At 37.1% G+C, this 23,008-nt stretch overlaps 1 protein-coding gene across 1 annotated transcript in view; it reads left to right on the top strand.

Moving 5' to 3' along the window:
• The first annotated feature begins 3,875 nt into the window (after positions 1 to 3,875).
• The window catches only part of ADAM18 (ADAM metallopeptidase domain 18), a 77,661-nt gene continuing 58,528 nt past the window's right edge, over positions 3,876 to 23,008 (top strand). Inside the window, exons 1-10 of the mRNA XM_049704218.1 lie at positions 3,876 to 4,201; positions 4,785 to 4,861; positions 10,450 to 10,505; positions 13,582 to 13,660; positions 14,017 to 14,093; positions 15,128 to 15,305; positions 17,824 to 17,889; positions 20,855 to 20,926; positions 21,131 to 21,297; positions 22,062 to 22,143. Coding sequence (XP_049560175.1) covers positions 4,147 to 4,201; positions 4,785 to 4,861; positions 10,450 to 10,505; positions 13,582 to 13,660; positions 14,017 to 14,093; positions 15,128 to 15,305; positions 17,824 to 17,889; positions 20,855 to 20,926; positions 21,131 to 21,297; positions 22,062 to 22,143 — 909 coding nt within the window. The 5' untranslated portion in view covers positions 3,876 to 4,146. The remainder of the gene's footprint in view (positions 4,202 to 4,784; positions 4,862 to 10,449; positions 10,506 to 13,581; positions 13,661 to 14,016; positions 14,094 to 15,127; positions 15,306 to 17,823; positions 17,890 to 20,854; positions 20,927 to 21,130; positions 21,298 to 22,061; positions 22,144 to 23,008) is intronic.

Raw genomic sequence — 23,008 nt, 5'->3', positions numbered from 1 at the left:
GGGATAGTAAAGATGGTCTTAGGAATAAATTTTGAAGGTGAACCAACAGAATGAATTGAGAGTTTGGCTGTAGAGTGTAAGAAGAAGTACTTAAATGTTGTTCATTTCTATACAGCAGGAAGATAGCTAGGCTACCATGTAAAGCCAGACCTCTCTGTGTCTAAATTTGTGCTCTTAATATATTTAAAATTTTATTTTAAAATGTACGGATGTTGAAGGAGAAAATCTGCCTAGGTAACTTTGAGCCAGGACCAGTGTCTGATATGCCACGATTAAAAGGTTACATTTCCTCATAGATGAATGGAACGTAGTTGAAGTATTTTTGACGTGGTAAGGGAGGGATTTAGCAAGATATGGTGTGCTTTTTACAAAATTCACAGGGATAAATTAGGAGAAAATTCTGTCAGATTCAGTCAGAACTGGAGACTAGTGAAATGGAATGCACAAGAAAAGTGTGATGAGGGCAGGATTCGTTAAGACGGAAAGAACAACACAGTTTTCAGAGACCTAACGGGTAGACTTGGTTGAAGTGGTGACTGGATAGATGTATTTGGGTTAGAATAAAAGAGAACTACAAAGACGAACATTTCTGACACAGTGGATAATGACAGCTTTTACTAATGGCATGTTGTACAGCAGCTGAGAAGCAGCTTGGTTTTGGAGCGATGAAGCAGAGTGGAGTAAAGAAGGAGTTTGTTCTGAACATGTGTGGGGGACACCTGTTGGAAACGCACAGAGGACTGTTGGGAGTTCTCCTCCTCTGTAGATAAAAATAGAGAAAAGAGCAATTATTTCCTTCTTCACATATTGTATTGCTCTTTTTCTCTCTGTTTCCTTGTTCATGACTTTCTTTGACCCATGTGAAACATAGAGTCCGTGTAAATGAGACATATATAAATAGCAGTTTATAGCATTTCCTTTTAATGTGGCTATCACAAATGTTTCTGGAAAAAATCAAACCAAAGAAACAAAAAGAACTTGGGTTTACAGATTCTGTAGAGCACAGGTATAGACTGTGACAGTATCAACTGTCTTATATTAATTAATTGATATACCTGTAGTTCTATATTAAAATTAGACAGCTTTTATTAACCATTAAAAATGTAGCATTTCTTTTTTCTGTATTTCTTTTAGAATGGTAACTAAACAATACCATCAACAGCCATAATTTGGAGAAAAGATATTGCCAAGAAACACACCATTAACTGGACTGGTTCAAGAATAAAAAATCTGCTTTTCTCTCCTTTTGTGATGGCTTAAAGCTTTCAATTTCAAAAACAAAAGTAAATCCTGTGAGTGAAAGTATGTCGCGTTGTGTCAATTCATTCTGTTCTCGAGCCCGTTTGTGTGCCCGATGCACACGGAGGCCAAACAAAGGGAAACGTCAGTGTTTGGAGCAGAGAAAGGTTTATTGCAAGGACCAGCCAAGGAGAACGGGCAGCTCATGCTCAAAAATGCCAACTCCCTGATGGCTCTTGGGGAAGAGTGTCTACAGGCAAAATTTGGGGCAAGGGCTGCAGGGTATGGAACCTTCCCCTGATTGGTTGGTGGTGAGGTAACAGGGCGCTGTTCCAGGAATCTCAGTCATCAGCCTTTCCTGCCAGTGTGGGTCCACATGCTTGTGCTCAGCCTCAAGTGACTTCCTGCATCTGGCTTGAGGGGGCCCTAGTTCCTGTTGAAGAGCTCAGTCATACGCGTCAGACGGTTCTGCACATGCCCGAAGAGGAACGGCACCAGGCCCCATGCTGCACTGTTGTTTCTTCCTGCCTTCCCTCACTTCCCTGATTAGTAACTGTTTGAATGTGCCCTTTGGAACTCGGGGAAGGTCTAGGAAGCTGAAAGCCTTTTTTCCGACAAACTGGAAGCTGGGGACCCAGAAAGGCTTTTGTGCCCAGGAGGACCCACAGGGAGCCTTCTACCGCCATGATCCTCTGGTAGGAAATAAGCAGGTTGGCCTCTTTCGAACCTGCGGGGCTGTTGCATCCCAACGGAAAACTTGCCATTGTGCACTCCTGCCACCGACTGCCCTCAGATACCCATGGCCCTGCTAATCACTCCCATCTCAAGAGAGGACACCTAGAATCTGCACCTCTGCAATAGTTCATGATTCTCATCCCCTACCAATTCCAAGCTTCGGGATATTGAGAGGAAGGGTTGCTACACAAGGTCAGCCCCAGAGCCCTCAGAGAGTCACTAGCATCCATTCTATCTTCAAGGAATTGCTCACACTGAGTTCCTGGTCATAGATAACTGTCCTGTCTCCAAGTGTTACTTCCCTGCCCTCGTGGAAATTGAGCTCTAGAATGTATCTTTGTCCTTTGAAGGAACCCAGACTTGCTGCTCTTTCCTGACTGAAGCTGAGCTTTTCTGGGTGACAGTTTCTTGCTTCAGTGCCCCCTCTCTTCATCTCCCTCTTCCTGAGATGGGTGCACTTCTGCACACCTCAAAGCATTATTTGTGGATTAGAGATCCATCAGCCTATCTGGAGTCCAATTAGGACCCACAGAATTTCCATCCATATAAATGAAGGTGCTCCTGGGTCAGGGGTGGGAGCATCTCATCACAAAGACCAAGAGTTTCCTTTTCCAAATGAGCAAATGATGAATGGATACACGAGATGTGGTCCGTCCATACAATGGGATAGTATTCAGCCACAAAAAGGAAGCACTGATATTGCTACAACGTGGATGAACCTTGGAACCGTTATGCTAAGTGACTAAAGCCAGTCACAAAAACCATGTATTATGCCTTTGCATGAAACATCCAGAACAGGGACATCTAGAGAGACTAAGATTAGTGGTTGTTTACTTGTGAGAGTTGGGGAGATAGGGGTGGGGATTGAATAGCTGGGGTGATGGTAATAACTAAAGGGTAGAGGACTTGTTTTTGAGATGAGGGAACTGAAATTGACTGTGGTAATGGTTGCACATATCTGTGAATACACTAAAAACCCTACAATCATTCACCTGTGTGCTTTAAGTGGGTGAACTCTGTGGTAAAAATAATACACATCGGGATGATTCTACCATAACTTTCCCTCATCCCCTTTGCCACTATCTTATTTGGGGCCATTATGATCACTGTCCTGCCTTATTTAATCATAATTTCTCAGGATCAGTTTCCCAGGAGTACTACCACCTAGCAGGTCCAAGTTTTAGACCTGAGCAGAGTTTATTTTTGCAACTATTGGTGTAACACATCCTTGCTGTGGAGTGTACTGGGATAAAGGAAGGTGTGGGTGAGTGGCAGGCAGAAGTTGAGTTAGGTTTTGAGCGTGAGTAGCTTAAGATATTTGTCAGAAAATTCAAAGACAATTACATGTTCTGTCTTCTGCAGTGGTGTCACTTTTCCCCTCTGAGTTTGTCTTGCTGGCCTCCCCATTTCTAATGCTTCCTTTTTACGGTTCTAACAGTAACTGTTAACAAGACACACTTAGGGTACATTTCAAAGTTTTCTTTCCCTTTCCTCAACAGATTATAATCTAACATTGTAAGAATAGGCACACAGTTGAAGAATTGTGCTTTTTATTTCCTTATCCAGGATCAAGTTCAATATTCTTTATTTTTGTTTGGAAAGATTGTATTAAGTCAGCAGTAACACAATTTAACTAGAAAATTTCTTGTAAAAAATAGTAAATATACCTATTTTCCTCTTTCTCTTCCACCACAGTAAATAAACGTTGTCAGAAAACTATAACATGGAGAAAGGAAATTACCAGAAACTTCCCCAGAAAAGCAAATAATGCTTATTTGCCCCTTTATCCCTACTGAAGCATTTAAAATATGGGATCATATGTATAACTGATTCACTTTGTTATAAAGCAGAAACTAACACACCACTGTAAAGCAATTATACTCCAATAGAGATGTAAAAAAAAAAAAAAAGACGTACACTTAGTCACCACAAACTAGTTGTGCGCAGACCCTTAGGCTTTTGTCTGCTGTTTCTTCTCCCAGCCTCGAGTGCCCAGTCACTCAGGATGCCCAAGGATGAGCCAGCACAGCTGAAAGCGACTGCGACGCCCTGGTCCTCACCCCCAGGGCCCGGGGGCCTAGCGCGCTGAACCCCTGACTGCTGCTGCCCGCGAGCCTCACGGCTGCCCAACGGTCTCTGACCTTGGCCGTGCTTCCAGCGCCCCGCCCAGCGATGTTCCTCCTCGTTGCCCTGCTTGCTGAGCTTGGAGGGCTACACGCCCTCCAGGGTAAGACCGCGGAGCCTCGACTTCCTTCTCCCTCCTTTGGCTTCTGAGCAGGGCTGGGCTCTTCCTGGGGAGCAATTCCTGTAGCTCTGGGACCCCTACCGCCCCTTTCCCGGATTCCCTGCCGGTGCTTTCCTCCCACACCCCACCCCTACGCCACCCACCCCTGACCAGGGTAGGGGAAGGAAGATGTTAGCCAAGGAGTCCACTCTCTGCCTCAAGAGTCCAGTGTCTCAGCAGCTGAGGGTCCTTCTGGGTCACCCACTCTGTGGCCAGAGGATATACGAGGTTCAGCACTGCCCTGGATGTATTCCTCAGAGACCCGAGAGAAACAGGTCCCAATGCGGTTATGGAAACGAACAGGATGGTCCTATAGAACTGCAATGGCTAATTTCTGTTCACTTGTTTGTATCTTAGCCATTTTCAGTGTGCCATTGAAAATCTATTGAAATCTGTGGACCAAGAAGGAGGGTAAACACATGTAGATAAATTGACTTACAATTGTGGACCCCACCATGGACTCAAACTTAAGAACCCAAGCTTGACTGAGAGCACTGTTGCAAAAAATCCCATTTTCTTACTACAGATTCTGAGGGAATATTCCTGTATGTCACAGTTCCACAGAAGATGAGGTCGAATGAGAGTGAAGATTCAGAGAAGCAGGTGAATGATCAAGGATATTAGTTTTATAATTTAAAAGTTTAAGACGATTTTTCTTTACCTTTGAATTGAATCAGATCCTACTGATTTGTATTCACTTGCAAAGCAACATTTTCATTGCTAACTCTTGTGCCCTTCTCTTCATCTCTCAGGCTCTTCTGACCTATTTGGTCACAATTTTCAAGAAATAGTAAACACTTTTCAGGAATCATACTCGTAGAAAAAAATCAATATTAAATAAGCATGACAATGAAATTTATGAAAAAAATTATTAATGGCCACTGTTAAAGTGACAGAGAAAATGGTCTTGAGCAAGGTTTAGACCTGCAAGTTTTGACCCACAAGCATCAGACTTATTAGAAGTAATGCCAAAGAAAAAAAAGAAAAGGAAAAATAAAAATGTCACATTTGCCTGATTATGATGAAAACATTGTCAGTAAATAAATATTAACTGGAAAAAAAAGTTGAAAAATGCGTACCTGCTATTAAAAACTGATTAAATTGAAGATACTCCATCTTGAATATTTTCTTGATTAATATACTTCAAATTGGCATAATTATAATGTTTTAGATTAAAAACTAGAAGTCACAATACAGGGGTTTAGATTTTCATGTGGTTAAAGTGGTGTGGTCAATATATAGAAACCCTGGGAAAATTTTTCAGTTTGAAGGAACAATTTTTGAAATAAGAGTAAGTAAAAAAATTAAGACTCCATTAACTCTATTTTGACATACAGTATTGGAACCTATCATGATTCTCTTCTGCTGAATCACTGTAATAAAAATTAAATGTGAAATTGTACTTGAAAATCACAATAAAATAATTTCCTTTAGTGAAGTATTTTCATATACTAGTCTCATTTAATTCTCACATTAACCTTTTGAAATATTACATATATTTTCTTATATATATGAGAAAGAGGATTACAAATGTTCAGTTGAGGGAGTCAAAGTTATAAGTTTAGGACATGGAATCCAAACTTTAATTTATGACTCTGATTCCATTATAAATAAACTACTTTCTGTTGAAAAACTGTTTGCATAAAAGTTTCTTTTCTTTTTTTTCTGATTTACTTCTGTTTGTATGTATATTGTCATTGCACGATCACTTTAAGCTTCAAGTTGTTTACTTCAGTTATCACAATGATGCAGGACATGAAGTGTTTTGAAATCTCTGTAGAGTTCACTACTGGTAAATGGTCTGTTCATATTTTCTATTTCTTCCTGGTTCAGTCTTGGGAGATTGTACCTTTCAAAGAATTTGTCCATTTCTTCTAGGTTGTCCATTTTGTTGGCTTATAGTTGTTTGTAATACTCTCATGGTCCTTTGTATTTCTGTAGTGTCAGTTACAACTCCTTTTTCACTTCTGATTTTATTGATTTGGGCCCTCTCCCCTTTTTTCTTGATGAGTCTGTCTAAATGTTTATCAGTTTTGCTTATCTTTTCAAAGAACAAGTTTTAGTTTCATTGATCTTTCTATTGTTTTTTTTGGTCTCTATTTCATTTATTTCTGCTCTGATCTTTATGATTTATTTCCTTCTACTGACTTTGGGTTTCTGTTCTTCTTTTTCTAGTTGCTTTAGGTATAAAGTTATGTTGTTATGGTGCATTCATCTACGTGTCTGTTTTTATGTTGGTAAGATACTGTTTGATTACTACAGCCTTGTAATAATTGTTTGAAATCACAAGGTGTGATGTCTCTGGCTTTGCTCTTCTTTTTCAAGATTGTTTAAGCTATTAAAGTTCTTTTGTGGTTCCATATACATTTTAGGATTGTTTTCTCTATTTCTGTGGAAAATGACATTGGAATTTTGATAGGGATTGCACTGAATCTGTAGATCACTTTGGGTAGTATGGAAAATTTTACAATATTAATCCTTTCAATCCATAAACACGGAATATATATTTATCTGTGTCTTCTCTAATTTTATTCATGATTGTTTTTTAGTTTTTACTGGATACGTTTTTCACCTTCTTGGCTAAATTTGTTCTTAAATGTTTTGTCTTTTGATGTTATTGTAAATGGTATTGTTTTCTTAATTTTCTTTCTGCTAGTTCATTGTCAATATGTAGAAACAACTGATTTTTGTATTTTGATCTTGTGTCTTAAAACTTTACTGAATTCACTTATTAATTCTGATAGCTTTTTGATGTAGTCTTTAGGGTTTTCTATACATGAGATCATGTCATCTGCAGAGATAATGTTACTTCTTTCACCTCTTTTGTTCTCTCTGCTCCAGGAGAGCTCCCATTACTAGGTGACTTCGTAGCCAGTTCCTCTAGTGGCAGCTGTGTAAGGTGGGGCACTAGATGTGTGGACAAATTTCATTGAGGGAGAAGCTGGAGAATTAGCTTTATAGTTGGGATGAGTCAGAGAGAGAAAGCACAGGGAATTCCCTCACATCTGTTCAAGTCCCCAGATGACTACTGTTTATGTACCCTGTCAGCTCCCTGGTGCAAGCTATTTAGAAGCTCAACCCTCAAGCAGCAGCTGAGGAAGTATGCACTCAAGCCCTTTGCACAGAGAAGTTGGGACCCTTGTGTTTTTTCCTGTTCCCTCTGCCCTAAGCCCAGGGAGATGGTCCTTGGAAGTGCTTGCACTTCTGTATAAAAATCTTCTCTTAAGATGAATCTGGGGAGTCTGTGAATGCTGAGCCCCGTCAGATCTCAGAGCTAGGTGGTATGGGATCCAAACCTTCAGGTGGCAGCGTTAAAAGTTGAGGTTCTATAGCCAATATGTTATAATAAGTAGAAATGGAGTACAGCCTTTAAAAATTATGAATCACTATATTGTACCTGTAACATATAATATTGTACATCAGTATACTTCAATTTTAAAAAAAGGTTGAGATTCTAGATGTGTAGACAAGGTCCTATCAGGAAGAAACTGGAGACTTGGTTTTATTGTTGGATTGAGCCTGGGGGAGTCGTCAAGGGAAGTGCCCATCGGCCCTTTCAGGCTCCTGGGAGGATCCCTATCAGCACCCACATGTAGTCTGATTAGAAGCTGGACCCTCGAGCTGCAGCTGGAAAAGTGTGCAGTCAAACTCCTTCCAGGGAGAAAGTAGGAGCTGGGTGCTTTTTGTCTGCTCCCTCTATGATGCACCCCGGGGTGGGGGGGGGAACTATGGGAAGTGCTCATGCACACATTTAAAAACTGCCTCTTTGTTTAATGGGGGTCTGAGGAATTAGGGATGTCAAGTCCCAGTGGCTCTCTGAACTAAGTTATTTGGAAGCCAGTCCCTTGGGTGGCAGCCTTAAAAGTTGTGCTGCTGGATGCCTGGTCCAAACCTTTTGGTTCTGAGGGGCATACTGAGAGTTCGGGGTTCCCTCCTGATTGTAAGCACTTTGCCAGGGGTGGGTTTTGTGGTGCGTGTGTGTATCAGCCTTTCCTACCCACTTTCACAGTGGATACTTTCTCAGTCACCCAGTGTTGAGGAGTCACTGTGCTACTTTCTGGATTTCTCTCACAGGGCATCAATCCATGTGAGGCGTATGTTTGGTGTATCTGTGGGAGGATAAGGCAGGAAGCTCTTATCCTGCCATCAGACTGATTTCATATCCCTGTGTATAATTGTTTTTGATTGGATTAACCTTGCTAATTTTATTTGGTTGATTGCTTGATTTTGTGGTTTTCCTTTGAAATGTGCTATACTTTGTTTTGGCAGGCAATTAAGTTACTTATGAATCAGATAGACAATTTCATGCTGCCTTGTAATATCTTTAGGATGAATGTTTAGAGTGGCCCTTACTCTAAGATTAGTTTCTCCTTAACACTAAAATTTGACCCTTCTGTGATCTCTAGTGGATGGCATGAGTGTTCAGTGACATTCTTCTCCTCTGGTTGATCAGACCTTGAGTATCTCCCAGCACTATGTGAGCTGTGGGTTTTATTCCTCAGCTCCCCAGTTGTTCTTTGCCCATGGTGTTGGACAGACCCTAATTTACCCAAGTGATTCTTACCATCTGGTGTTCATGCCGTTGAATAAGCTCCACCTATTGTTACCGACCAGGGCTCTTGACCTTCCCCAATCAATAGAAATTGATCAGAGGCCAGACAAGAAATTCAGGCAAGGCTTTACTGGGGCCCCTGCTGCAGCAGAGGAGGGAGAACAAACAGGTCCCCTTTCTTGCTTACTCCAGGAGGTAGGGCAGGCTTGTTCCTTATATGGGGCGAGGGTAGGGGTGTGTCCATGGGTCAGGCCAGAGGGGGGGCTTAGGTGTTTTGCCCACCCCTTAGGTGGTGGTGTGTGCAGGGTGCATGCTCAGTACCGCCCTTTTGCTCCCAACACCCTGTTTTTGCTCCAGGCTCTTCAAAAGTGGCAGCTGGAATTTGCCCCAACTAAGGCATACACGCAGTTTTTTTTTTTAACATCTTCATTGGAGTATAATTGCTTTACAGTGGTGTGTTAGTTTCTGCTGTATAATAAAGTGAATCAGCTATACGTATACATATATCTCCATATCCCCTCCCTCTTGCATCTCCCTCCCACTCTCCCTATCCCACCCCTCTAGGTGGTCACAGAGCACCGAGCTGATCTCCCTGTGCTATGCGGCTGCTTCCCACTAGCTTTCTATTTGACATTTGGTAGTGTATATATGTCCATGCCACTCTCTCACTTCGTCCCAACTTACCCTTCCCCCTCCCCATGTCCTGAAGTCCATTCTCTACGTCTGGCATGCAGTTATTTTTAGTCCCATACAGTTTCTTTGTATTTTGTTGCTCCAGGAGAGGTGTATCCAGGATACAGGATATCCAGGTGTATCCTTTGCACTGCAGCAAAGGGTCCCAGGTCCCAGCCTGTCTCACTATGAGTGGGGGAAAGACCTGTGACTTCCTTCCAACCAATAGGATATGGCCAAGTGGATGGACGTACCTCTGCTGATCACATTGTGTTAAATGGCAAAGGGTGGATTTCAAGCCTATGTTGTTCTACTATATAAAATTCAATTTAGCTAGACACTTTCTCACCCTCCTGATGATCTTATAAAAGCAACCTGCTTTACTGTGTACACTTCCTGTTCCTGGATGCCATCATGTCAAGGTAATGAGGACCATTATAACTTAGTCCCTGTAGTATCAGAGCTCGTAGTCCTGGAGCTGCAGCGTTCCTCGCTAGCTTCATTCTCTCAGGTGTGTTTTCCTCCCAGTTTATATGTGAAGCATTGCAAAGTGGCTCTAGTGTTTGTTAGTATGTATATATGTATTTATAAACTTGCTATTGTTTCATTATATTCGTTGTAGAATGTAAGCCTACAGCCATTCCTCATTCATTTTGGCTAAGGGTGAATATGTTTTTTCTAAATATAAACAATTAAAATCTAGTATTAATAAATGGTAAAATTATATTTTTTTCAAAATATAGTTTTCATTTATTCTTTTCAAAAGCCATCCTTACAATAAATTTATCACCCTCATCCTGAATTTATTAGAAAAATTTTAAATTTTTACTATTTAGAACAATAAATTCTGAAGAATATATTCTTTTATAAAATGGATTGGGTGAGTCTTTTTGGACTTGAGTGAAAAATACTCTTTTACTTTATATATTTATGATTTACTAAATCGTCTTTATTTGCTTTATTTTAGGTGACTTATATCATTACAATTGATAAAAAACCATACACTCTGCATCTCAGGAAACAGTAAGATATGATTTTTCCCTTAAAGCTGAGGATTTACTTTTTAAAAAATATTTTTGTACACTATTTAAATTCAAGAATGCAGTGAAATGTAGACTGTTTAATTGGTCAGTTTTTCAGTTTAGGATTCATTACGTCTTGAATATGAAGTCTATGAGAGCTTTGCATTTGTATATTCCAGCTTGTTATTTTCAAATTAAGAAATAAGTTACTTATAAATAAGAGTATAAAGCCATTGAACCCAAGAACTGCAAGCTGTGTATCAAGTATATCCGATGTGAAATCAAACATGTGTACATATCATGTGGTTATTGGTGGAAAATTTAACTAGCGGCATACTTTGTATGGAGGTATTAATTATATATGTATTTATTTTTAACAACTTTATTTGGTAAATTATATATATATATAAAATCATAAAACTCTGAAATGTATAATTCAGTGATTTTAATATAGTATTAAAATTATCAACCATAAATCAGTTTTAGAACATTTAATTCCCCACCTAAGACCCATTGTACCATTTCATATTTAATCCCTGTCATCAGCCACTACTTCAGGCAACAAGCAGTCTATTTCCTGTCTCTTAATTTGTGTTTTCTCAACATTTTATATAAATGGACTCAAACAGCCTCTTCTCTGCCTTCATCTTTGAAAATATATATTTATCACAACTGCATTTTGTCTGCCTGCATCTTTGTAGTTGAACAAACCTGGAGAAAATTGTTCTCACTTAACTCATGACTATTCTCTTGTAATTCATGATCGTTAAACTCATGTTGGTCTTTAATGTCGCTACCATTCCATTAAAAGTGTTTTTTGATAAGATCATCCAAGATCCTCATGTTTCTAAATGCCAGTTATTTTTTACTCTTCATTTTTCTTGACCAATTGGCCGCATTTTGTATAGCTGAGCAGTGTCTCCTCCATATAATAGTTTCTTCATTTGGCTTCCAGGGTACCGCAGACTCCCGTGTTTAACTCTTACACTGTGCTGACTCTTTCTCAGATTTTGTTTTGTTTGTTTGTTTTCTAGATTCCTCCTCATCTCTTCAGTCTTAGAGTTCTCCATGGTGCTATTCTTTTTTTTTTTTTTTAACATCTTTATTGGGGTATAATTGCTTTACAATGGTGTGTCAGTTTCTGCTTTATAACAAAGTGAATCAGTTATACATATACATATGTTCCCATATGTCTTCCCTCTTGCGTCTCCCTCCCTCCCACCCTCCCTGTCCCACCCCTCCAGGCTGTCACAAAGCACCGAGCCAATATCCCTGTGCCATGCGGCTGCTTCCCACTAGCTATCTACCTTACTACGTTTGTTAGTGTGTATATGTCCATGACTCTCTCTCGCCCTGTCACAGCTCACCCTTCCCCCTCCCCATAACCTCAAGTCCGTTCTCTAGTAGGTCTGCGTCTTTATTCCTGCCTTACCCCTAGGTTCTTCATGACATTTTTTTTTTCTTAAATTCCATATATATGTGTTAGCATACGGTATTTGTCTTTTTCTTTCTGACTTACTTCACTCTGTATGACAGACTCTAGGTCTATCCACCTCATTACAAACAGCTCAATTTCGTTTCTTTTTATGGCTGAGTAATATTCCATTGTATATATGTGCCACATCTTCTTTATCCATTCATCCGATGATGGGCACTTAGGTTGTTTCCATCTCCGGGCTATTGTAAATAGAGCTGCAATGAACATTTTGGTACATGACTCTTTTTGAATTTTGGTTTTCTCAGGGTATATGCCCAGTAGTGGGATTGCTGGGTCATATGGTAGTTCTATTTGTAGTTTTTTAAGGAACCTCCATACTGTTCTCCATTCCATGGTGCTATTCTTAAATCTTATTTGTTTGTTTTTTTCCCCTAGCTATACTCAATCACCCAGTTATTTCATCTACTCCTATGGATTTAATACCATTTATGTATTGATTACTCCCAAACTTGTATCTCTACTTTTTTCCTCTCCATATTCATTTATTTGACTACTTATTTGATAACCAAGAGGTTATGAGAATTCTCATATTTAATGTGTCTAAAATGTACTTCTGATCCTTTTCCAAAATTTGTCTTTCCCACAATTATCTCAGTAAATTGCACCTCTACTCTTCCAGTTTCTCAGAACAAAAATGTTAGGGTCATTCCTGACATCTTTTTTTTCTTTTGTTTCCCCCCCACATCCAATGGATTATTAAATCCCATGTGATCTGCCTTCAAAATGCATCCAGAATGGGACCTCCACCGCTGCTGCAATCCTAGCTCAAGCCACCGTCATGTCTTGCCTGGATGACTGTAATAACCTAGCTGATCACTCTGTTTCTGCTTATTTGTCCTACAGATGGTTCTCAACACAGCATTCAGTCTGATTCTATTAAAATGCTGGTCTGACCCATCCTCAATCTGCTCAGACTCTTCCAGTGGCTTCTCATCTTGGTGACACCATCTCTTACTGTGGGCTCTTGTCTTCACTCCACGCTTCACCACAGGCACTGCCCCCAGACGTTCTTTATAAACACAAAACATATCTCTGCCTCAGGGTCTTTGCATTTTCTCCTTGCTTTGTCCGGAATAACATTTCTGTGCAAATCCAAGTGGCTTGTTTTCAGGTCTTTACTTATCAGTTCAGTGAGCCTTTCCATGCCATCCTGTCTACATTTGCAACCAACCTCCTGCCACCCTGGGCCTTATTTATCATCACCTAATGTACTAACGTATGTGTCTCTCACTGCCGTGAAGACCCGTGGTTTTCTCTTTTGTTTACTGTTGTATCCCAGTGCCTCGAAGAGGATCTGTCAGATCATTGACACTCAGTAAATCTTGTTGAATGGAGACACAGGCAGGCACACACACGAATATCTGATATGGAGGATTCAAAGTCTATTCCAGTGTTAAGAAATCCTAAACTCTCTGAGTCAATAGTTCTATGAATTTACACTGTTATGGCATGCTAAAATTACTCTAGTTAAGGAATATTATTATATGAATCATATATTTCACTGCTTTTTTATTATTTTAATGTTTATGTTCATAATAAATTCATGATTCAACCAGTTTTTTATTTTTGTTTTTCCTAGCTCATTCGTATCCCAGAACTTTTTGGTTTATACATATAATGAAACTGGATCTTTGCATTCTGAGTCTTCATATTTTAAGGTAAGACCCAGGTGTCTTAGACATTTATTATCACACGTTTCCTTATTGAAGTGGACATATTATTACCACTGGGATATGTTTGTTCCATGTTGGCAGTTTCATACAATTTTATTCCACATTCCATGTATGATAGAGATGAAATCCAGACCTAGAGAACAGTCATGGGCACCTAGATGGTACAAAGTAAAGAGAGTTGTCAAATACTTATTTTCCTTGAAAATCAATTTTAGTAAATCTGTATGGTACACAATCTTATTATTTTCAACTGTTTTAATGTTTTGAATATTTATAATGTTTGCCGATACACTTTTATGCATAAATGATTTATTTATTTGCCACTCTGTACTGTTTTTCAGATGCATTGCCATTACCAAGGATACGTTGCAGATTTTCCAAATTCAGTCGTGACACTCAGCATCTGTTCTGGACTCAGGTAATAGCATTTTAGAGGCTATTTATACATGAAAACTTAGGATATACTTTAAAATGAAACTTAGTGGCCGCAAAACACAAATCTGGGATATTTAAGGAGAATTCAAATCTGAACGTTTTCTTCATGATGGCCTTACTTTTATTAATAATATTAACATTAATAAATGGACCTTAGTCATGCCAATTGAAATGAAATCATTCAAGGGAATCCTGACTTGAGATATTTTCAAGATATTGAGCAGAAAGAGATAGATGCAGTAAAACAGAACAAACACCACCCCACCCGAATCCTTTAGAACGTCTCCCTAGATGTTATTGTTGTATTATCTATCAGTTATCTGGAACAGTTATGGAAAATGACATTAATTAGTTGCTTAACTAAGCACATATTGTATGCTCTCAGTGTAGGTGTACTTGGTATCAGATGTAAAATGACTAATTGAGAAGGTACCTCAGAGGTAAAAGGGCAGGGATAAGTGATTTTCGTCATTGATAGTGGCAGGAAGAAGGTGGTGAGTTTATCAGATGAAGACAGGTCCAGAGCAGAGCAAAAAACTCTTCCTAACTTCCTTTCGCTTTTGGTTGCCTGATTTCCAGAATTTGCTCATATCAACTCAGAAAACTGACATTCTCTGAATGTGGTTTTCCTGCATATTAATCTTTTTAGATCTCCACTCTATATATCCATTTCTCTTATTCTAACCCCTGTAAGAATAGGAACTTTTTATTCTTGGAATTCTCAACAAATGTCTTGGTTCCCAGCAAATACTTGGCCTTAATTAATACATCTTGAATGAATGTGACTACTATACAGAAAATTCAAAATACTTTTCAGTGTATTTAGTTTTTTAATACGTGAGAAAAACTGACTCAGATGTGGTTACTCAGTTACTAATGGTAGCTGAAAAAAGGCAGGGAAAGAGAGTGGGTTTAATACATGTACCTCACTATGGTTTCTCATTTCTTACACTTTGGATTATAGGTCTGATGGGATTATAGGCAGGATTTTTATATCACTGCTTTCTAAATATTCAGGGGATTTCTTCAGTTTGAAAATATCAGCTATGGAATTGAGCCATTGGAATCTTCAGCAAGGTCCGAGCACATAATTTATCAAGTGAAAAATGACAATCCAGATATGCCAATGTTAGCAGAAAATTACAGCAATATTTGGCAGAAAGACCAGCCCTATAAAGTCCATTTAAACTCACAGGTAACTGAGACAATTTGGATGTTATGACACACTATAAAATTACTTCTGTAGAATTGTGTTAATCATGAAAAGGGGGCTTCCCTGGTGGTGCAGTGGTTGAGAGTCCGCCTGCTGATGCAGGGGACACGGGTTCGTGCCCTGGTCTGGGAAGATCCCACGTGCCGCGGAGCGTCTGGGCCCGTGAGCCATGGCCGCTGAGCCTGTGCGTCTGGAGCCTGTGCTCCGCAACGGGAGAGACCACAACAGTGAGAGGCCCGCGTACCGAAAAAAAAAAAAAATCATGAAAAGGGACTACTTAGCTGTTGAGTAGTAATATAAAATTTGGTATCTTTTTTCTACAGCAGTAAATGAAACATCCATATTCCATCTAAAATACATGGAAATATGCAATAATGTGTGTCAAGCTTATTGTTGTATGATGTATAATGTAATATTTCTTGTTTTCCATTTTTATTCCAACAAAAATGCATATTATTGAATAAAATTTAGGAATATAGGAAGAATAGTTACCACTACCCTGGTAAAATTACTTTTAATATTTTGACATATAGCTTTACGTACTACTGGGACATATCTTTCTAGAATACTTAATCATTTGTATATTATTAAACTCTCTTAATTTACTTGTAGGCTGAATATAGAATTCCTTCTTTCATCACTTTGAATATTTCAGTTCCCCGTCTTTTGGACTCCATGGTCTCTGATGAAGAATCAAATATTATTCATCTTATTGAGGATTCCTTGTACATGATGAGTCCCTTCTTTGTTGATTCTTTCAAGAGCCTCTGTGTTTGCCTTATGACAGTTTTCTTACGATGTACCTTTGAGGGGATCCCTTTGAGTTTATCCTACTTGGAGTTCATTAAGCTTCTTGGATGTTTAAATTAATGTTTTTTTCATCAAATTTGGGAACTTTTTGGCCATTAGTTCTTTGAAGATCCTTTCTGCCCTTTTATCTATCCCCTCACTTTCTGTTACTCCCATTATATGCATGTTGGTGTGCTTGAAACACAGAATGAACAGAAGAGGCCATTAGTTCTTTGAAGATCCTTTCTGCCCTTTTATCTATCCCCTCACTTTCTGTTACTCCCATTATATGCATGTTGGTGTGCTTGAAACACAGAATGAACAGAAGAGGTTCTCTTCATTTTTCTCCATTCTTTTTTCTTTCTCTTCCTCTGACTGTATAATCTCATCTGACTTTAAACAGGTACAACAAGGGAAATCTTTGTGGTGATAAAATAGTTTTGTATCTTGATTGCAGTGCTGGTTATGTAAACATACACATGACAGTATGATGTAGAGATATACACATACACACTGTACCAGGTCAATATCCTGGTTTTGAAAACATACTATAGTTTTGTAACATGTAACCACTGGGGGAAACTGAGTGAATGATACATGAGATATAGTGAGCTATTTTGGCAATATTCTATGATTCAATACTTATTTCTTTTTTAAATGAACACAAAGTTTTACAAAAGGAAATAAAGATAACCTATTAAAAACAAATGAATTTTGAAGTTCATTTTATTGAAAGTGACACCTGATATTATGGTGAATAGTATTATAAGTTTGTTTTAAAACATAGGTATCAAAGTTACATTTTTTACTTATTATTTTGAAAATAAGAATATAAATTTGGAAAGGCAAATAGGATAAAAACAATGCTGTTATTAAAATATGAAACCTACTGTGCAGAAACATGCTCGAAATTGGTTATGGTGCACACGTAATTTATAATTATACTCAATCAAGCTGCAATGCAGAAGACATGGTTGTCAACATTGACTTATATTTTTATACAGGCACAGTAAGGGTAACCAAAATACAGAATACCTTTAAAGTTAATGTTGAACACAAAGGAAAAAAGTCAGCATCTCAGTATATACATATATAAGATGCAGGCGTAATTTGCTTCCCTATGGAAATATAAACCTAAGCTCTACTGTCAAGTCCAGTTTGTTTGTTTGCCTGTTTATTTATAGTAAGCTAAGATATTTTATGACAGACCCAATCTTTGTATCCTCCTTACTCTTCGATTTAGTTACCAATGCACTTGGGTCAAGGAAGAAATTTTGGTTTCTTTAAAATATCTGTGTGTGAAATGGTATCTCAATGTGTTAGAAATATAGCTCATGTAGAAATTACCATTAGAGTACTAAATGACGATGTAGTAAATTGTTGATTCATAGCTGACGGACTTGGCACAATCAAGGATTATTACCCATATCAAGTGGGGCATGCAGCCTATGCTCTGGAACTACAGAGCTGTTCACTTTCTCTTACGCAGTATTAATAGTGAGTACCTAGACTCCCACCTTACGCTATCAGGCTCCCTGGGATTCCCTTAAACCTGGAATCTGTTTTCAAGTAAATTTTCTGATTTACAATTAATTTATATTGTTAAGTCCTCTTGAGGGTTTTATATACATCCTTTTTGCTTTCTTTACATGTCACTCTCTGTGCTTAACAAATTGAAAACATGTTAACATTTGATAAATTCTCCTTTCAGGAAAAAACTCTTTCAGAACTATTACCCCAGTATCTAGAAATGCACATTATAGTGGATAAAGCTTTGGTAAGTCAAACTCTCCCCTCCTTCCCTCACTCTCTCTTTTCTTTCTTTCTTAAAGCTTAATGTTTTATTACTATCACCTAGAGAACATCAGCTGAAATGTTAAAACTTTCCTGAGTATTAACTTTATGAAACCAATTTATGGAAATGTTTAATATTGTTAGCTGTCTTACCGGTTTCTAAATTAATATTTCTAATGATCATGGAAAGGTAGCTACACTTTTTGCTAAAGGTTGATAGAAAAATTAAAACACGGAATTGCCAATTTGGGGTAATTTACCTTTGAGACTCCAGACATTTTTATTTAATTAATTTATTTAATTTTTTTTAAAAAAGAGATTTCCCTTTTTATTTTTTAAAATTAATTAATTAATTTATTTATTTATTTATGGCTGCGTTGGGTCTTCGTTGCTGTGCGTGGGCTTCTCATTGCAGTGGCTTCTCTTGTTGCGGAGCACGGACTCTAGGCACGCTGTAGCTGTGGCTCGGAGGCTCTAGAGCTCAGGTTCAGTAGTTGTGGCACACGGGTTTAGTTGCTCCATGGCATGTGGGATCTTCCCGGACCAGGGCTCGAACCCGTGTCCCTTGCATTGGCAGGCGGATTCTTAACCACTGCGCCACCAGGGAAGCTCTATTTTATTTATTTAGTTATTTATTTTTTATTGAAGTATAGTTGATTTACAATATTGGGCCAATCTCTGCTGTACAGCAAAGCCACTCAGTTATACACATATAGACATTCTTTTTTTCTTATTGTTTTCCATTCTGGTTTATTACAGGATATTGAATATAGTTCCCTGTGTTATATAGGATGTCTATCTCTTTTCTTTCTTTAAACATAATTAAAAATTTCCTTAACTTCAAAGACATAATGGAATTTTCTAATTATTTTCAAATATAAATATTTAATTCTAAGTGTGACTTAGATACGATTAGAACCCCAGACTAGCCTAGGATGCCCAGTGTTGTCTGCCTGCGTCCTCATCCCCAGATTAGGCCAGGGTGTCTTTGGCCACACCTCCTAACTGCCTTGCCCTCTCTTTAACCAGCTGTAGCCTCTCTGGTCACAGTGTTTTCTTTGAACGTATCAGATATTTACCATCTGACCAATTCAGTTAATATTGATTACCAAGATCAAGATAATTAACACATTCATCACCTCACATAGTTAACTCTTTTTTCCGTGTGTGTGTGTGTGTGTGTGTATGTGGTGAGAAGACTAAAGATCTGCTTTCAACTTTCAAGTATACAATACCATATTTTTAACTCCAGGCACCGTGCTGCACATTAGACCCTCAGAACTTATTCTTATAACTGAAAGGTTGTACCCTTTGACCTACATTTCTCCATTTCCGCCTCTGGAAACCAAAATTCTCTTCTCTGTTTCTATGAAATTGGACTTTTTTTTTTAGATTCTACATATAAATGATACCATACAGTTTTTGTCTTTCTCTGGCTGGCTTATTTCACTTAGCATAATGCCTTCCAGGTTTCTCATGCGGTAGCAAATGGGAGAATGTCCTTTTTAATGACTGAGTAATATTCCATTGCACATATATACCACTTTTTCTTTGTTCATTCATCTGTTGATGGGCACTTAGGTTGTTTTTGTATCTAGGCTATTGTGAATAATGTTTCAATTGTGAATAATGTTTCAGTAAACATGGGAATGCAGATATCTCTATGAGATACTGATTGCATTTCCTTAGGATGTATACTGAGGATTGGGATTGTCAGGTCATATGGTAGTTCCTTTTTTAATTTTTTAAGGAACCGTTATACTGTTTTCCATAGTGGCTGTACCAATTTACATTCCCACCAACAGTGCACAAGCGTTCCCTTTCTCGACATCCTCACCAGCATTTGTTAGCTCTTGTTTTTTTTGATGATAGCCATTCTGACAGGTGTGAGGTGATAGCTCACTGTGAATTCGATTTGCATTTCCCTGAGGATTAGTAATGTTGAATACCTTTTTGTGTACCTGTTGGCCACTTGTGTGTCTTCCTTGGAAGAATGTCCATTTGGTAGACATAATATCTTTTGAGTATCTACCCAAGAGTGAAATTGTTATATCATCGGGTTAGTGTATATTACTTTTAGAGGATATTGATAGTTTTCAAAAGCGACTATAACAATTTGTTCTTCCATATTCTCACAAGTAATTGGTATTGTTAGTCTTTTTTAAATTGCTGCCATTCTGGTGTATGAATACTGAGATCATATTGTGGTTTTTATTAGCATTTACTTGATGACTGAAATGCAGCACAGTGAATAGGGGCAGTGTTTTATAACTTTGAATGGGATATAATCTATGAAAATATTGAAGCACTATACTGTACACCTGAAACTAATATAAGATTGTAAATCGACTATACTTTAGTTTTAAAAAATGTATTTATGAGTTTCAGAGGAAAAATTCTTTCTTTTTTCCTTTACCCTGTTTCATCTTGTTCTTTATCAAACCTTTTTGAATCATTCATTCCACATAATCTTCACTTTACATCATTACAATTTCTGTCTTTTTTCCTAAAGATTTATTTGAGCATTTTGATTTTTTTTAATGCTTATGTATTTGCTTCTTCTTTAATTACTAAGCATACAATGGGAAATACTGTGGTTGATTCCCTCTGTGTTATAGAAAATGTCTACCTCAAGAAATCCCTTTATAATACAGAGGAATCTGTGAAGTTATTTTAGTACTTCTTGAGGATTTCAATTGTTTCTGCTGGACAATGTCTTTAAAATATATAACAAGTGAGAATCTATGTTGAATGCCCAAGTATGATTTTTTTCTTTTTGTTGTTTGTTTTCATTTATTGTAAATATTATCATCTTTATGTTAGTATGCTTTAAATTGTCTGACAGAGCCTATGATTTTCTTGCCTGGTATCACCAAGATATATTTGCCATATAAAAAAAATTGCTGTCACTCACATTTTTTAAAGAATCACAAAAATTTCGTTTTCAGCATGATTATATGGGATCAGAAACGATGGCTGTAATGCAGAAAATGATTCAGCTTATTGGCCTTGTCAACACAGTAAGTTTTAACTTCTTTACATTTACAATTTTATAAAAAGTCATTGAAAACCTTTCCATTATATCATGACAAATTAATGACTTAAAGCCCTTTATTTGGTTTAATATCCAAAGTAATCAAGTAAACTTTTTCTTTATTTTTTGTACTGTTTTGATGTAATGATTTATGTTATTTGAATAAATATACTGTAAATCTTATTTTTAGATGTTTAGTCAGTTCAAATTGACTGTGATACTATCCTCCTTGGAATTGTGGTCAGATAAAAACCAAATTTCTACTAATGGGGATGCTGATGATTTATTACAAAGATTTTTGACATGGAAACAGGACTATCTTATCCTACGGCCCCATGACGTAACATTCTTACTTATGTAAGCACAATGTTCTACATTAATAAAGAGATATACATAAATAATTCCATTAATTTTATAATTTAATGCCTTTATTGTGTTCTTCAGCTTTCTGTAGGCCCCTTGGAAAATATTAAAGAAAACATAGCTGTTGCCATTGAGGTGATAGTGTGGTTGGAAATATAATAAAAATAAAATAACCTGAATCACTTATATGACAAAATATTTTGGAGTATAATCTATGCAAAAAAGTCTGTCTTTCATGAACTTTTATGATATCAAGTATACTATAGAATACATACAAGCCTCAGCTTACTAATGATGTAAAATTGACACTATTCAGTTAACATTACCTTGTTATGTGAATACATTTCATGTCTACTGTTTGATAAAGAAAGATTTGAGTGTTTTGGTTACATTTAATTTTTAAAAATGCTTATCTTTAGAACAGGCCAGATTTCTTTTCTACAGATTAAAAATCCCTTTCGTTTTAACTTTTAGTGACCAAAACAGTGAATGCTGAATAAGGGAACCTGAGGAGAATTTGAGATAAATAAAATTGTATCAAGTCAAAGAGTTAGTTTAAGAAAGAAAACTGGCATTAAAGTGAATTACAGTTTTCAATGATTTGAGCACCTTGTATAATATATTAGATATTATTCAGATAAAAAATTATATGTTTGACTAATTATTTTAAATTCTATGGGAGATTTAATTTAATAAGTAAGCTAGTAAATTGTTCTGAGTAACCATGCTAATATAAAAGCCATACTATAATGATGTAGTTACAGGAAACAGCCTAAATATGTGGGAGCAATATTTCCTGGCACAATATGCAATAAAAGCTGTGATGCAGGTATTGCTATGGTATGTAACTTGTATCCTTCTTTACTGTTTTTTTTTAACTTTATATTGTATTTTAAAAGTATTATTTTACATAGTTAAGTAAACTTGTTTTTTTTTTCTCTATATCTCTATCATTATTTTGTTGGGACAACATTATTTTAATCTCAGAAAGTTGTTTTAATCATAAATTTCAAACATAGGGAAATAATATGAACAAACGTTAATATACCCCTTCACCAGCTAGGTATAATGGCTACTAACTTTGCATCAGATTTTCTAAGGACATAAAACCTTAGAGAAAAGTTAAAGCTTCCTGTTATTTCAAATTCAAGAAATAACAAAAGTCATGATTTCATACTTGCCATTTTTTGCATACTTCATACTATTGTTACAAATATATGTATCCATTAACTATATATTATTGTTCAGCATTTTTCTTTATGTATCATTTCAGAACTATTTTGAATAGCTTGTTAAAAGATATATACATGTTGAAGCATATAACTCTACTACTATTATTTTTTCTTTCAAAATTTTTATCAAGTAACGCACATATTATGAATAAAAATCGTTTTACAAGACATACTGAAAACAACTAAATCAGTCCTTTGCATAATCTATACTCCTTGAATCCTCTTTCCCCTTTTTTTGTCAACCTCTCCCTCCTGGCATACAACTTAATGTCTGTTTCCTTTCAAATAAAAGTTTTATTGAAGTACATCATATATAGAGAACATTGCACAAGTCATAAGTGTATAGCACAATTAATTTTGGCCAAGTCAATACATAGGTATAAACATCCCAGAGATCAAGAAATAAAATCTTATCAACACTTCAGAAGAATCATGCTTCCTCTCACTTTCTACGCATACCGAAGAAAACCACT

Source organism: Orcinus orca, chromosome 21, assembly GCF_937001465.1.
Source record: "Orcinus orca chromosome 21, mOrcOrc1.1, whole genome shotgun sequence".
Classification (NCBI taxonomy): Eukaryota; Metazoa; Chordata; class Mammalia; order Artiodactyla; family Delphinidae; genus Orcinus; species Orcinus orca.
Note: the sequence above shows the minus strand (reverse complement) of the source record. Positions and strands in the feature narration are given on the sequence as shown.